This window comes from Mercenaria mercenaria, chromosome 2, assembly GCF_021730395.1.
Source record: "Mercenaria mercenaria strain notata chromosome 2, MADL_Memer_1, whole genome shotgun sequence".
Classification (NCBI taxonomy): Eukaryota; Metazoa; Mollusca; class Bivalvia; order Venerida; family Veneridae; genus Mercenaria; species Mercenaria mercenaria.
Window position 1 is genome coordinate 54,180,696 of NC_069362.1, and position 14,800 is coordinate 54,195,495.

At 36.8% G+C, this 14,800-nt stretch overlaps 1 protein-coding gene across 2 annotated transcripts in view; it reads right to left on the reverse strand.

Moving 5' to 3' along the window:
• LOC128555133 (echinoderm microtubule-associated protein-like 6) overlaps positions 1-6,873 on the reverse strand; it is a 30,771-nt gene extending 23,898 nt beyond the window's left edge. The window contains exons 1-3 of one of the 2 annotated variants that reach the window (XR_008369815.1): positions 6,673-6,873; positions 5,074-5,166; positions 4,603-4,659 (exon numbers count right to left, since the gene is read on the reverse strand). Coding sequence is in view for 1 of the 2 variants with exons in the window: in XM_053536643.1 (XP_053392618.1) it covers positions 5,074-5,137 (64 nt within the window). In the remaining variant the exon portion in view is untranslated. Of the gene's footprint in view, positions 1-4,602; positions 4,660-5,073; positions 5,167-6,672 lie in introns of those variants that run through there. The other variant, XM_053536643.1, reaches the window with a different exon arrangement.
• Between the last annotated feature and the right edge of the window lie 7,927 nt (positions 6,874-14,800).

The following is a 14,800-nucleotide window of genomic DNA, read 5'->3' on the forward strand; positions in this document are numbered from 1 at the left end:
GTGGTACACATTCATGCCAAGTTATTTGAAAATCCATCCATCGATGACAAAGATATGGACCGGACACGCCCATCAATGCACTATCCTTTAATGTCTAAGTGTGACCTTGACCATTGAGGTACGGACCTGGGTCTTGCGCACGACACGTCGTCTTACTGTGGTACACATTCATGCCAAGTTATTTGAAAATCCATCCATCGATGACAAAGATATGGACCGGACACGCCCATCAATGCAATAACCTTTAATGTCTAAGTGTGACCTTGACCTTTGAGCTACGGACCTGGGTCTTGCGCGCGACACGTCGTCTTACTGTGGTACACATTCATGCCAAGTAATTTGAAAATCCATCCATCGATGACAAAGATATGGACCGGACACGAAAAATGCGGACAGACCGACAGACAGACGGTTCAAAAACTATATGCCTCCCTTCGGGGGCATAAAAATTGGTGCCAGAGTTATGCACCTTGCGTCATATGGTGTGGGTGATGATGTTGAACAACTATTTTAAGTTTGAATCAAATCCATTCAGTAATAACAGAGACAGAGTGAAAGTGCATCAAAACTTGAACCTAAAATTCTAAGTAAACAGGGGAAATAATTCATGAAAAATTGGTCCCAGAGTTATGAACCTTGTGTCATATGATAAGGGTAATGATGTTGAACAATTATTTAAGTTTGAATCAGATCCATTCAGTAATAACAGAGACAGAGTGAAAGTGCATAAATCTTTAACCTGAAATTCTAAGTAAAAAGGGGAATAATTCATGAAAAATTGTGCCAGATTTATGCACCTTGTGTCATATGGTGTGGGTGATGATGTTGAACCACTATTTTAAGTTTGAATCAAATCCATTCAGTAATAACAGAGACAGAGTGAAAGTGCACCAAAACTTTAACCTGAAATTCTAAGTAAAAAGGGGGAATAATTCATGAAAAAATGGTGCCAGAGTTAAGCACCTTGTGTCATATGATGTGGGTTATGATGTTGAACAACTATTTTAAGTTTGAATCAAATCCATTCAGTAATAACAGAGATAGAGTGAAAGTGCATCAAAACTTTAACCTGAAAATCTAAGTGAAAAGGGGGGATAATTCATGAAATATTAGTGCCAGAGTTATGGCCCTTATGTCAGATGATGTGGATGATGATGAGGAATAAGTATTTCAAGTTTGAATCAAATCCATCAAGTAATAACAGATATAAGTTGAAACAAGAGCTGTCTCCATAGGATGACACATGCCCCCGATGGCACTTTGAATGAATATATAGTTATGGCCGATGTTAGAGTTTAGGACCTTTGACCTACGGAACTGGGTCTTGCGCGCGACACGTCGTCTTACTGTGTCACACATTCATGCGTAGTTATTTTAAAATCCATGCATGAATGACAAAGATATGGACCGGACACGCCTATCAATGCACTATCATGAAAAATGACCTTTAACGTCTAAGTGTGACCTTGACCTTTGAGCTACGGAGCTGGGTCTTGCGTGCGACACGTCGTCTTACTGTGTCACACATTCATGCCAAGTTATTTGAAAATCCATCCATCGATGACAAAGATATGGACCGGACACGCCCATCAATGCACTATCCTTTAACGTCTAAGTGTGACCTTGACCTTTGAGTTACGGACCTGGGTCTTGAGTGCGACACGTCGTCTTACTGTGGTACACATTCATGCCAAGTTATTTGAAAATCCATCTATCGATGACAAAGATATGGACCGGACACGTCCATCAATGCACTATCCTTTAATGTCTAAGTGTGACCTTGACCTTTGAGCTACGGACCTGGGTCTTGCGCGCGACATGTCGTCTTACTGTGGTACACATTCATGCCAAGTTATTTGAAAATCCATCCATCGATGACAAAGATATGGACCGGACACGAAAATTGCGGACAGACAGACTGACAGACCGACAGACGGTTCAAAAACTATATGCCTCCCTTCGGGGGCATAAAAAGAGAAAGTGTAAAAAAAAACTTTAACCAAGGTGGGGACACGGAAAGATGCCGACGCCGGGGTGAGTAGGATAGCTCTCCTTATACTTTGTATAGTCGAGCTAACAAGGGTGCCTCATGATGGTGAACATTTGTGCCAAGTTACATCAAAATCCCTCCATGCATTAAGAAGAAATACTCCAGACAAAGTAATTCTTGAATTTGACCTTTGACCTTTAAGTGTGCTCTAAGTGTGACCTTGACCTTAGACCTAGGGACCTGGTTTTTGCGCAAGACAATCCCTCTCATGGTGGTGAACATCTGTGCCAAGTTACATCAAAATCCCTCCACACATGAAGAAGAAATACTCTGGGCAAAGTCATTCTTATATCTGACCTTTGACCTCTAAGTGTGACCTTAACCTTAGACCTAGGGACCTGGTTCTTGTGCATGACACTCCGTCTCATATTGGTGAATATTTGTGCCAAGTAATATTAAAATCCCTTTATGGATTTTTTGTTACAGACTGGACAGAAAAAAGCCCTTTTGGCCTTTGACTTCCAAGTGTGACCTTGACCTTTCAGCTATGGGCCCGGGTTTTTTTGCCCATGACACATTTTCTCATCCAGGGGAATATTTGTGTCAACTGATATTTAAATCCTGTTTTGCATGACAAAGATATAGACCAGACAAGAAAAAATTCCAACTGACCTTTGTTCTCCAAGTGTGACCTTGACCTTAAAGCTAGGGTTCTAGGTGTTGCACAAGACATGTCATCTTATGATGGGGAACATTAAGCCAAGTAATATTGTAATCCCTTGATGGATGACAGAGTTATTGACCAGACAGGGAAAAAACCCTGTTGACCTTTGACCTCCAATTGCGACCTTGACCTTTGAGCTAGTGGTCCAGGTTTTGCACATGACATGTAGTCTCATCATAGGGAATATTTGTGCCAAGTAATATTAAAATCCCTTCAAGAATGACAGAGTTATGGACCAGACACGAAACAGACCCTGTTCATGACATGTAAACATTTGACTGCCAAGTGTGACCTTGACCTTTGAGCTAGGGGTCGGGTCTTGCGCAATATTAAAATCCCTTCATGAATGACAGAGTTATTATTATTATTATTATTATACCAGATTTATATAGATTCATGATAAACATGTTCAAAGGCGCTTTACAGCAACTGCAGCCACAGAGGGCGCGAAATCATCCTCTACTAGTACAGACACAGAGCGATCTGACCAGAGGGACAGAGTGAGATAAAGCCCCCAGAACAGACAGAGAGAACTTTTCAGATACAGACGTGTCCGGCTAACTTAGCCTAGCTCTTTTCGAATAGACAGTCTGGTTCTTTAACGTGCCCGGTGTATAGCACCGAATACACGCGAAGCCGTCTTTCCTGGGAAGAACCAGTACAGGCCTCTAGTTAGGTGGGAGACACTCAAGAGCATCTCAGAAATTTCCAGTGCCTGGACCAGGATTCAAACCCCGGACCCCTGGATTGACAGTCAAGCGTGTTACCACTAGACCACCGGCCCACCTTTATAGACCACACTCGAAATTGCAGACGGATGGAAAGACAGAATGATGGATGGAAAAGTGCATTCCTATAGTCCCTGTTTATCCCAGTCTATGTGGGTTATATAGCTGGAAGCCCCTTTACATGTACCCACTCGTTTCTTGCCTAGAACACTGTAGAGTAGTGGAACCTATGCTCGCGGTATTTTTGTAAATATGTAATCTTTTTAAGAAGCAAGAAAAAATTATTATTTCGATTTGCCTATGCAAAAACTTAAAGTTATCCTCCTTTTATCGAAACATATTGTCGATGTGCGTCATCACGTGACTTGGTCGTCTCGTGAGCTATCGACACAGCATACGTGAAAAGGTGAAAATCCGCCCTGAAGGGAACCTATGCTGGCGGTATGTAATATCGATTAAACTAAGGGCGAAAAAAAAATTCAGCAGGCTAAAAATGAACAAACAAACATATGCGAATATAATATTTAGAACATTACACATTTATTATGTGAAAAACAAAAGAAATGAGGATAAATTTAGTATGTTCCTCTATGTGTATATTTCCCTTACAGAAATGGAGTCACTATTAGAACAAAGCTTCAAAACGTATAATAATGTTGTTTAAAAACAGAATTTTCAAGTATTAAAGATTCAAACAACGACAGTGATTAACTCGCTAATGTTTTCTACACTTCTTTTCTGTGTAGGAAATTCACTCCTCCCTACATCTCAGAAAGAACCATTTGGACTTTGTTAAAATACTAAGATCAACATCGATTTCTTCATGGTTCGAAAGGCTATCGTAGTGTAGCCAGGCGTCACATTCATCACATCTTGCTCTTAAATGTATCTTATATCTGAATGTAATGCATGATTTCTAAAAAACTAACTTTAGTTAGTGATTTTGACATATATTTGTGTGAGATTTGTGCGACGGATACAGATTGTGTAAAATGTATCGGCTGCTGTATACGTCACGTGAGCGGCACGCGCGGCTATTGCTACGTTTGTTGTAAAGGCATTTCACCACTGGCCGGTGTTGAACATAGCATGATGAAATATTTTTATCAGTGCTTCTGCAGAGAGCATATTTATCGAAATACCGCGAGCATAGGTTCCACCACTCTAGATATCAACAAAATTGTCATGTGAAGCTACTGCCAAGTATTTTCCTGTGTCTGAAATTAAAAACATATAAATCTACAAAACAGTAAATATATACCAGGGAATGATATAACAACTACCACAAAGCTCAATTTCATTTCAACAAAGCAGATGTAAGACAAACTTGTTTGTTGTTTGCAGGTTGTTGCATGGACCTTACTAAGAAATAATTCTAGTCAGAAAATGTTTGCCTCATTATGGAGTTATTCACTCTTTTGGAGGTGCTTTGGATAAAGGTTATACTGCATATATTATAAACTACAGCACAGATAAAAAAACTGTTCATTGAGTTTTTTTGTGTCTTTGCACACCACATGCCACCTTAAGCCTTCAAGCATATCATAAATTGTGGACTGGTACAGTTTAGTCCTATCTAATGCAAATCACTGATTAAAGTCATTTATTAGAGCTCCACCCTCAAAATTTACCTGGAGAAAATTTAATGTCAGCAATTTCCTCTTTCCTGTGATGTAAGGAGATAATTTCTTCCATTGTGTCTGAATTCAACACTGTAAAACTCCCTGAAAATAAAGTATTTTAATCATATTACACACAAGACTACTGTCAAACCTGTATTAAATAAAGTCAAGGAAGGAACTGAACCTGGCTGCTTAAGACAGGTGACTGCTTAAGACAAGTTGATAATAGAACAAAAATTAAATTTGGGAAGTAAGCTGACTGGCTGCTTAAGGCAAATGGCCACTTAACACAGGCTGTTAAGGCAGGTTCAACTGTACAAAGACCAAAGATTATACATTTAAAGTGACCTGCTAACAGACAATTTCATCTTTATTTCTTTTTAAACTGAATATTGTGATACTGTAAAATCATTTAATTTCGTGGACATGAAATTTCAAGGTTTTGGTCCAAATGGCAATTTTATAGGGATATATTTAATTTAAATTCGTGCCTTTCAACTTTTAAACATATTAGATGCCCACGGGCAACATGTCAAGCCCGCCAGCTGTCAAAAGGACTAGGAGTTGCACATGACACCCTGTCTCATTGAGGCAAACATTTATGCCAAATGAAAAATGATTGCAAAAGTTACAATATAAGTTATCTATAGTAACAACAAAGGGAAGTAAATCTTTAAAAAGATCTAAGTCCACACAAAAATTCTTACCAGTAGAGATAGGTCAAAATACACCTCGAAATTGGATGTAACATGCATATTGTACTACAGAAAAGTGGTCTTGATTTTTCCCTATGACCAGTAATAAAATAGTTACAATATAAGCTATTTATAGTAACAACAAAGGAAAGTAATTCTAGGTTCTTGCACATGACGCTCCGTCTCATGATGGTGAACAACTGTGCTAAGTTATATCAAAATCCCTCTATGCATGAAAAAAAAAGCTCTGGACAAAGTCATTCTTGTATCTAACCTTTGACCTCTGTGACCTTGACCTTAGACCTAAGGTCCTGGTTCTTGCGCACGACACTCCGTCACATGGTTGTAAACATTTGTGCCAAGTTACATCAAAATCCCTCCATGCATGAAGAAGAAATGCTTCAGACAAAGTCATTATTGAATTTAACCTTTGACCTCCAAGTGTGACCTTGACATTTGCACAGGACACTCCGTCTCACTGAGGTTAACACTCATGCCAAATATAAACGAAATTGCTCTATGCACGTCAAAGTTATGGTCCAGACAAACAAATCTGGACGGACGCACAGACGCATGCACACACATACACCGAACAGCCATTTGGACAACTATGTCTTCGCTTCCGCAAGCAGGCTCGACAAAAATGAATGGGAATTTTACTTGTTCATTGGGATTAAATTTCATGGATCGACTCAACCACGAAAATCAGTCCCCCACGAATATCAATGATTTCACAGTAACTGCCTTTAATCATGACTGTATGTTTTCCAGAAGTACAATGGATTGTTTAAACAGCAAAAATGTACTATTAGAATATTACATCGGTTTAAAACAATTCAGTGCTATACATAGTTTCATTTGTATTAAATGAGAGTGAATGACTAAGAGCAATTATAAAACATCATAAACTAACCATCTCTAAGACCAACAGCCAGGAATTTCCCATCAGGTGAGAAATCTACACATCTAGCTCCCTGTTTGAGTATTTTAAAGTTCACTATCTTGTGGCTGTCTCAGATATCCCAAACTCTTAATGTTTTATCATTGCTGGTTGTCACACAGAAATCTTTGATCAGGTGAATGGACAAACCCCATACTTCTCCTTCTAAATGACCCTGTGAATAATGAAAAATATTACAGTTGAATATCGTTACCTCGATATCGGTTAGCTCGATACTCCGGTTAGCACGATGTGTTTCAGTCGGTCCCGATTTTTTCCTATTTATCTTAATGTAATTATTTATCATTACCTCGATATGATTAGCTCGATATTTTGTTTAGCTCAATGAGATTTTTCAGTCCCGTCAACTTACCTGTACTGTTTTTACACCTGGGTTCATCGATATCACAGCTTGTCAAAAAATATTCATGTTATTTGAAGGTGTGAAAATCAACCTATTCTTGTCCGGCGATGTATTAGTCATATTCAAGTTAGTTTGTATGTATGCTTTGTTTGTTATTTAATCTTTAATCCAATTTAAATGTCAAGAAGTTTGCATTTAATTCCCAATAATTAGTGTTATAAAACACCGTGGAAGCAGGAAAGCTGTTTTTAAATATAACAACTAATTTGGCAGACTAGCCACTAGACTGATAATAATATATTTCCACATTTTTTCTTTTTTGACGAATTTAATTTCATAGAGACAAAAGCCAGTCTATTTAAGAGATTATCACAGAGGAATGATGTTGAAATTATGATATTGGACACAGAATATAGACTGGCTCAGTTCACTACATTTAATCATAAAAATGTAAAAAAGATAATATCATAGTCTAGGAGCTAGTCTACTAATTTGGATGAACTATTTTCTGTCTGACGGAGTAAAATCTGCCATTTAGGACTGAGTAACAATATTCAACTGTCAAAGTTTTGTTATTTAAACTCAGTCAAAACGACTACTCAACTAGGAACGTTACCGCTGCATTCAGACTTGTTTAGGGATGGAATAAAAATGCTAATGTTTAAATGTATATTTTGAAAAATTAAAAGTTGTATGTATGTATTTAATTAGATGTTTTATTTGTAAATAAAATTAAAATCGTATTTATGTTTTATATTGTTTCTTTCCCCTTTCAAGCCCTCTGAAAACAAGAGCTGTCTCCATAGGATGACACATGCCCCCGATGGCACTTTGAATGACCTTACTATGTCTAAGTGTGACCTTGACCTTTGAGCTACGGACCTGGGTCTTGCGCGCGACACGTCATCTTACTGTGGTACACATTCATGCCAAGTTATTTGAAAATCCATCTATCGATGACAAAGATATGGACCGGACACGCCCATCAATACACTATCCTTTAACGTCTAAGTGTGACCTTGACCTTTGAGCTACGGACCTGGGTCTTGCGCGCGACAAGTCGTCTTACTGTGGTACACATTCATGCCAAGTTATTTGAAAATATATCCATCGATGACAAAGATATGGACCGGACACGCCCATCAATGCACTATCCTTTAACGTCTAAGTGTGACCTTGACCTTTGAGCTACGGACCTGGGTCTTGCGCGCGACATGTCGTCTTACTGTGGTACACATTCATGCCAAGTTATTTGAAAATCCATCCATCGATGACAAAGATATGGACCGGACAAGAAAATTGCGGACAGACCGACAGACTGACAGATTGACAGACGGTTCAAAAACTATATGCCTCCCTTTGGGGGCATAAAAAGCATTGGATATAATGACAATATAGACGTCCGACACAAGTACAAAGTAGTCCCAGATAGTCGATATCGTTACGTCGAACTTCGGATACGTCGATGTAATTTTTACAGTCCCTTGAATATCGAGGTAACGGTATTCGACTGTATTTTTTATACAAAATAATATAATTTATTTTTGCGATAGAAGCGGCGTGTGTAGTCATGGTTACGGCCGGTAGGTGGCACGATCACATGACGTGTTCACTCGGGCATATTCATGTGAGGTTAAATAACCGTAACCGCAGGTATTCGGCCTTTCTGGTGTTAGACTTCATTCAATACACATCGCTGAAATTTTGATAAGTTGTACTGACTTGTATACGTTATCTATAAGTTACAATGCCTGGTAGAGGTAAAGGCGTGAAGAGAAAGGCCAGTACTCACCGACGGAACAATGATGAGCAGGCAAATATGCAACGTCGGGACGACGACAAACAAGACACTAGGCTTACACAGCCAGACCCAGGTAATTTACGTTCTGGTTCTATTATAAATTTTGATCATATTATTAGGTCAGCGGGCATATTGCCCGACGGGTGTGGTGGCAACGCAGATGAAAATGTGTCACGTCCAAATACTAGGTCTAGATCGAATCGCAGACGTACTTGTGTTGAGCCGTTATTAAATGTAGGCGAACAAGAAACGCACAGTAGCGCAGTAACACAAGCAAACGAGTCGGCCAACACTCATTCTGTTGAACCTTTAGGCAATGATTTAAATATTGCAGGCAGTCAGGATGACGTAATATCTCCATATTGTCAGTTTATAGGTAACCTTTATGATTCCGATGCCATAACACGTGCTCCCGTTATTCCGGAAATGACACGTTTGTCGCATGACGACATAGCGGCACACGTGCCTACAACAATCAAACAACAAATAGCTAGAGGTGAATATGTTAATCTCGCACTTTTATTAAAGGGCGCTATAGAATTAGCTGTTTATTGTAGGCCTAACGGTGGAAGTTTACATCTTTTAGATAACGGTAAACTCGGAACACAAGCTAAACAATGCAAAGAAAAAGTCAGTTGTATTGAGAAATGGACAGATGCGTCCTTGATATTTACGTCTATCTATCTGTCATCACATGCAAACAAAATATATGAAATTTTACATTATATGTGGATTATTCGGGAGTGCGCGGCCAAGCAAGGCGGCTTTGCCTGGTGGGAATATGACGAACAGTTTCGTCTCAGACAAACATTACACCCCTCGTCATGGGCATTCATTAATAATGAATTGTGGTGGCGATGCGTCCAATTGCGCCCCGTGTCTATTTATTCAGAAAAGATGCCCGTGCCAAGTAGTCGTAGGTTGTGCCATTAATTTAATGAAGGTGTATGTTTGTGGCCCGAATGTAAATTTACTCATTCTTGCTCAGAGTGTGGGGCCTCCCATTCAGCAGTTAATTGTTATATGAAGTCACACATTGAAAAACCGATGCTTCCGACGAGTACTTTCCCGTATCCGAGAAAAAGTAATTTTCAAAACTTCAGAGGCAACTTTAATGCAAGAGCCAGAGGCCGTGGTGCCTTTAAGGGTTCGAACCTCAGCAGAAGCTCAAACAGTCGGCAGTAAAGCACCTTATGTTCCACAAAACCTTGACGTCACAAATTTGGCATCTACACCTATTAACATTTCGGCTTTATGCAGATACATTTCTTTGTATAAACACAAAAATTCATCGTCTTTATTGAACGGGTTTCAGTCAGGTTTCAGTATGCATTATTCAGGGCCCAGAAAAGCTCGGGAATGTAAAAATCTTCGATCGGCGTTAAAAAATCCATGTATTGTTCAAGAAAAAATCAACAAGGAAATTTCAGCCGGTAGAATCAAGGGGGGTATTCGATCTACTCCTTACCACCAAAACAAAATGGCGGCCAAAACTGAAAATGTGAGTTTTTCGTACTTTTTATCTTTTTCAAGGATTTCTAGACCATGACACATGGCTATCAACCTGCTCCACTGTTTTCTCTATCTATCGGTACCTTTAACATTGGAAACAGTGCTGTAATTTTGTCTGGAATGCTGGTCATGGGATTTGAATCGATGGAAATCCTTCGGAAAACACGGGATTAGGAATAGTGCGATTAGCAAAATGGTCTTTTTTCCTTACAATTCAAATAGTTGTGAGCTATTTTCTGATTAGAAGAAAAAAAATTCAATAATATTTCCATCATGGTTAGTCTGGAGCCGATTAAAAGTCGTAATTTTAAATTACACAGTTTTTTGTCTGATGGAAAGGGAACAGTGTACGAAAATAAGAGGATTAGGTGCAGTTCACTTCTTCAAGCAACTTTTTTCTTCGCTCTTTTCAGAGACAATCAAGTAAAAGTCTGTTACAATAATATTTTGGGGGATCATTTATAACTATCTCTTGCTAAATGTAGTAAGATTTAAAAGGTATCCGCCTGTCTTTCAGACACGTGATGTACTGAAGCCAAATGTTTAGCAAGTATTTAATATAGTATCCCTCGCCAACATTTAAGTATCAATAAATTTCTATTTGGTATAGCGCCAAAGTCGTTAATAACAAGCAATTGCCTTAAAAAAAATGTTGAAATATTTTTTTTTGTCTTAAGAAACCATTAAAATTTAAAACCCTACTTAAATACAAAGTGTGCTACTAAAGATAGTGAAAAATCAGCAACACCACTTAACTTGTTTAGGTGTTATGCATTGTTGAAGTATACCGCTCTTCTTTGTAATTTTGCGTTAAGATACATACGTTATGCGACATTTAGGCGCACTAATTCACGACTTTATGGATACATAAACACAAGAAATCATTCGTGGCTGAAGCTATAACTATGTATATGACTTTTCATAATTATGGTTAACTCTTACATTATAAGTTAACGTTGACTTAGAGTTATTAAGAATATTACCTCGCAAGTTCGCTAGTAGATTATTGAACAGACATTTAACTGTTACAAAACATATTTAAACATTGACAAAAGGCAAATCGCAAACATAATTAGCTCATAAAATCATAGATATACTCTTACGATGCCATTAACATATACATTTGGAAGAGCAATTTTGAATATTTTATGTGTCCTGCTTGTATCTTAAGCTGCACTACAAAAGTAACGTAAGTATCATTGCACTGAATTACCTGGGTATGAGAAAAGATACATTCAAGTAATGGCTTAATATGTGGCAAATATGATTGTTATTTCCCAAACATTATGTATCTTTTACCACGAATTTAAGTGCATTTAATTATCAAGCTTTTCTTGGAAACATTTATGTCAGTCAACAATAACACGTATCAAACTTGTCAAACATAAAACATGCAACTTTAATTAATTTAATTAATTTTATTTTACAATAATACTTTTTAACAACAAATATTGTGGTTATACCTTTGTAGTAAAACCGTTGACATTTTATTAGCATAATCTTATGCAAAATTTATGACTTTACAATTTTGGGTTACCATCTGATCAGAAATATGCTGATGGTAACGTATGTATCCCAAGTTAAGAATAACGAATAAATTCATTTTCGGGCACCAAAGTTCGTGTTCAAGATTGCCATCAAATTGAAGCCAACCATTGTAAATCAAAAGCACAAATACTATTTATTCAAATCAATTATTTTTTACGATTGTCAAATTAATTATTCGTATAGACAGCTTTGATAAATCTCGTTCTCTTGTATATTTATAAGGTGACAGCCCTTATAACAAGCGCTTTTGTCATTGGATCCATGATCACACAACATTAAGCTGTATAAAATGAATGCACGAAGAAAAAGTACTTATTCAAATATTGAAAATTAAATGTAATCACAAGTCAACGTGTCAGAACTTTTCCAAAAAATGAAGAAAAGATAATTTTATTTGAGTACAACCACATTCATGAACCAAGCACCAACACAAACCGACAATTCTACATATAAAATTTCATTCAGAGAGTTAACAGTTTTATTAAGTCTGTCTTTACTGTAAAGACTTTTTCAAATATATCATCAGTCTTGTAAAAAATATTTCAAGATATATCACGGTTGGAACAAAATTTTATGCCCTTTTACTTGCAGATTTTTACCTTAACAGTAATTCAAGGTAGCTCTTTTACCTTTTAGTTACCAGTTCTACGGCAGCGATTCGTTTTAAGGTATCAATTTTAATAGAAACGAAAACAAAGTAATATAAGGTGGCATACGTTCTAGTAAAAACTACAAACACTATCTTTTCGGTTAACCCTGCGCTCCAACAACCAAAGCCTATTCAACAAACTAAGAAACAGACTCTCAAAACTCCGAAAGAAACATGGTACATTTTCACAGGGAATGTATAATGTCATATTATGACATTATACATTTCTTGTGAAAAAGTACTGTTTTTTTTTTCGAAGTCTCAAAGTCTGTTTCTCATTTTGTTTTTCTTATTTCTCTCCTCCCTTTCTGTTTGCCCAAGGATTTAATTAGCACGGGGTTAAATAGTTTCACTGTCTGATTCTCTCTTTTTAAGGATTGCACTGCCTTTAGCCTTCTCACGTTCACGATACACCTTTCAGACTTCAGCCCTCGATTTTATAATAATGTTAACCTGATGTGCAACCGCCACAAGTCAACAGTGAGTTATTATTACTGATATACGCACACATACACCAATAACATATGTATTGATACATACGTTACCGATCCTGTGCTATGGGTACCACGGGTATGCTGTTTCCATTCATTTTGTATTTAAAAATGTCAAACATGTATCTTTATGACATACGACCAATTCTGTAAATAAACCTTTTTAACAAGAATTAATATTAAAGCATATATTTTAAAGTTTTTAAAATAGAATTTGCATGACATGTTTTTAAACAAAAATAGTGATAAAAACAAAACTTTTCAGCAATTATTTAATGCCTGAGCGTTTTATTTTGGGAAACCCTTGACTTCAAAAAATAAAAGAAGCCTCATGTTGTATAAAATGGACTGTCAGTAAGATATCAAGTATGAAAGGATACATACGTTACCATACGTAACGTATGTATCAATAGTTTGTACTGTGTTTATGGCGTACTCAATATTTATAACAACATAAATATAACTGAAACAAAAATGTAATTGTCAATAATCACAAATAGGTTTTACTTTAAGATATATCAAATTAGCTTCCTATTTAAAACCGAACATTACCAGCGGAGCCCATTGAACATTTTCATAAAAAGAAAACACGTCTTCAAGGACAAATATGCAACTTTAAATGTGTGAAATCTGCATCTTATGAGTAGACGATACAAACTGATGACACTGTCAATTAAAACTGAGTGAACTTATTTGTTTATGTTATTTTAGTAATGTTTGTATCGATCACATATCATTTTGCCATTTCTTATGCCATTTAAATTAAGAAGGACCTCTGCTTCATAATAGATTTATTTTAAAATGCATGCACTGTTTTGGCGTGAAAAAAACTACTCTCAGTTCAACATGAATTGCTGTGATTTTCAATGTCTTAGAATAAAGGTAACGTTTGTATCATCGAAAGTGGAATCTTAACATAAGGAAAGTTTATGTGAAAAATATATCACTACTAAGTATATCTTGTATCAAATGTTATAACATGTTATTGAAACAAAACTAGAAATAAACCCTTTAAAAACACCAAAACGCTATTCTTTGTATGTCAAGCTCATATAATTCATAGTATGATAGATCCATAACCTAAGTATTCCTTCATCGGCGTCATATCTGTTTTATTGTTTAGGAATCGTAAAAACACAAACATACACATTATGATGCAGTTATTAATAATTAGGGAATATGTATTCTTTGCATTTACTAAAAAATCCGTCATTAACTATAAAAGCGGTCAAGCGTTGTGAATTTTTGTATAAAAATTGCGCATGGCGTCAGTAACGTATGTATTATTTTAAATTGTCTTTAGTACATTTTTTTGGATTATGGATCTGATAAATCCAATTGACATTAGGTAACAAGTATAAACACATATTCATTGGCATTATAGTATGTTTAATTTGCTTCTGGGGCCTATTTTTAAACGAGCACGATAAGGAACACTCGATTGTTCGTCATTAACGACTTTTTAACGATAGGAGGGTTTACACTATGGTTCCACCTACAGTATAAGTGTAGTTTAACAGCCAGGATCATGATTCAGACCTCTTTAATTATTACATGGTAGAGAAATGGCTACTGGTTTTTTCAAAACGATGTGAGAAAACTGTAAAATCCCTTTGAAAAAATTGCACTGCACCCTTTTCCTCTAATTTTCGCACACTATTCCTTACATCGGACAAAAATTGTGTTTTTTGTGAAAATACGAACAATGATCTGCGCAAAACTAACAGTATTAGATA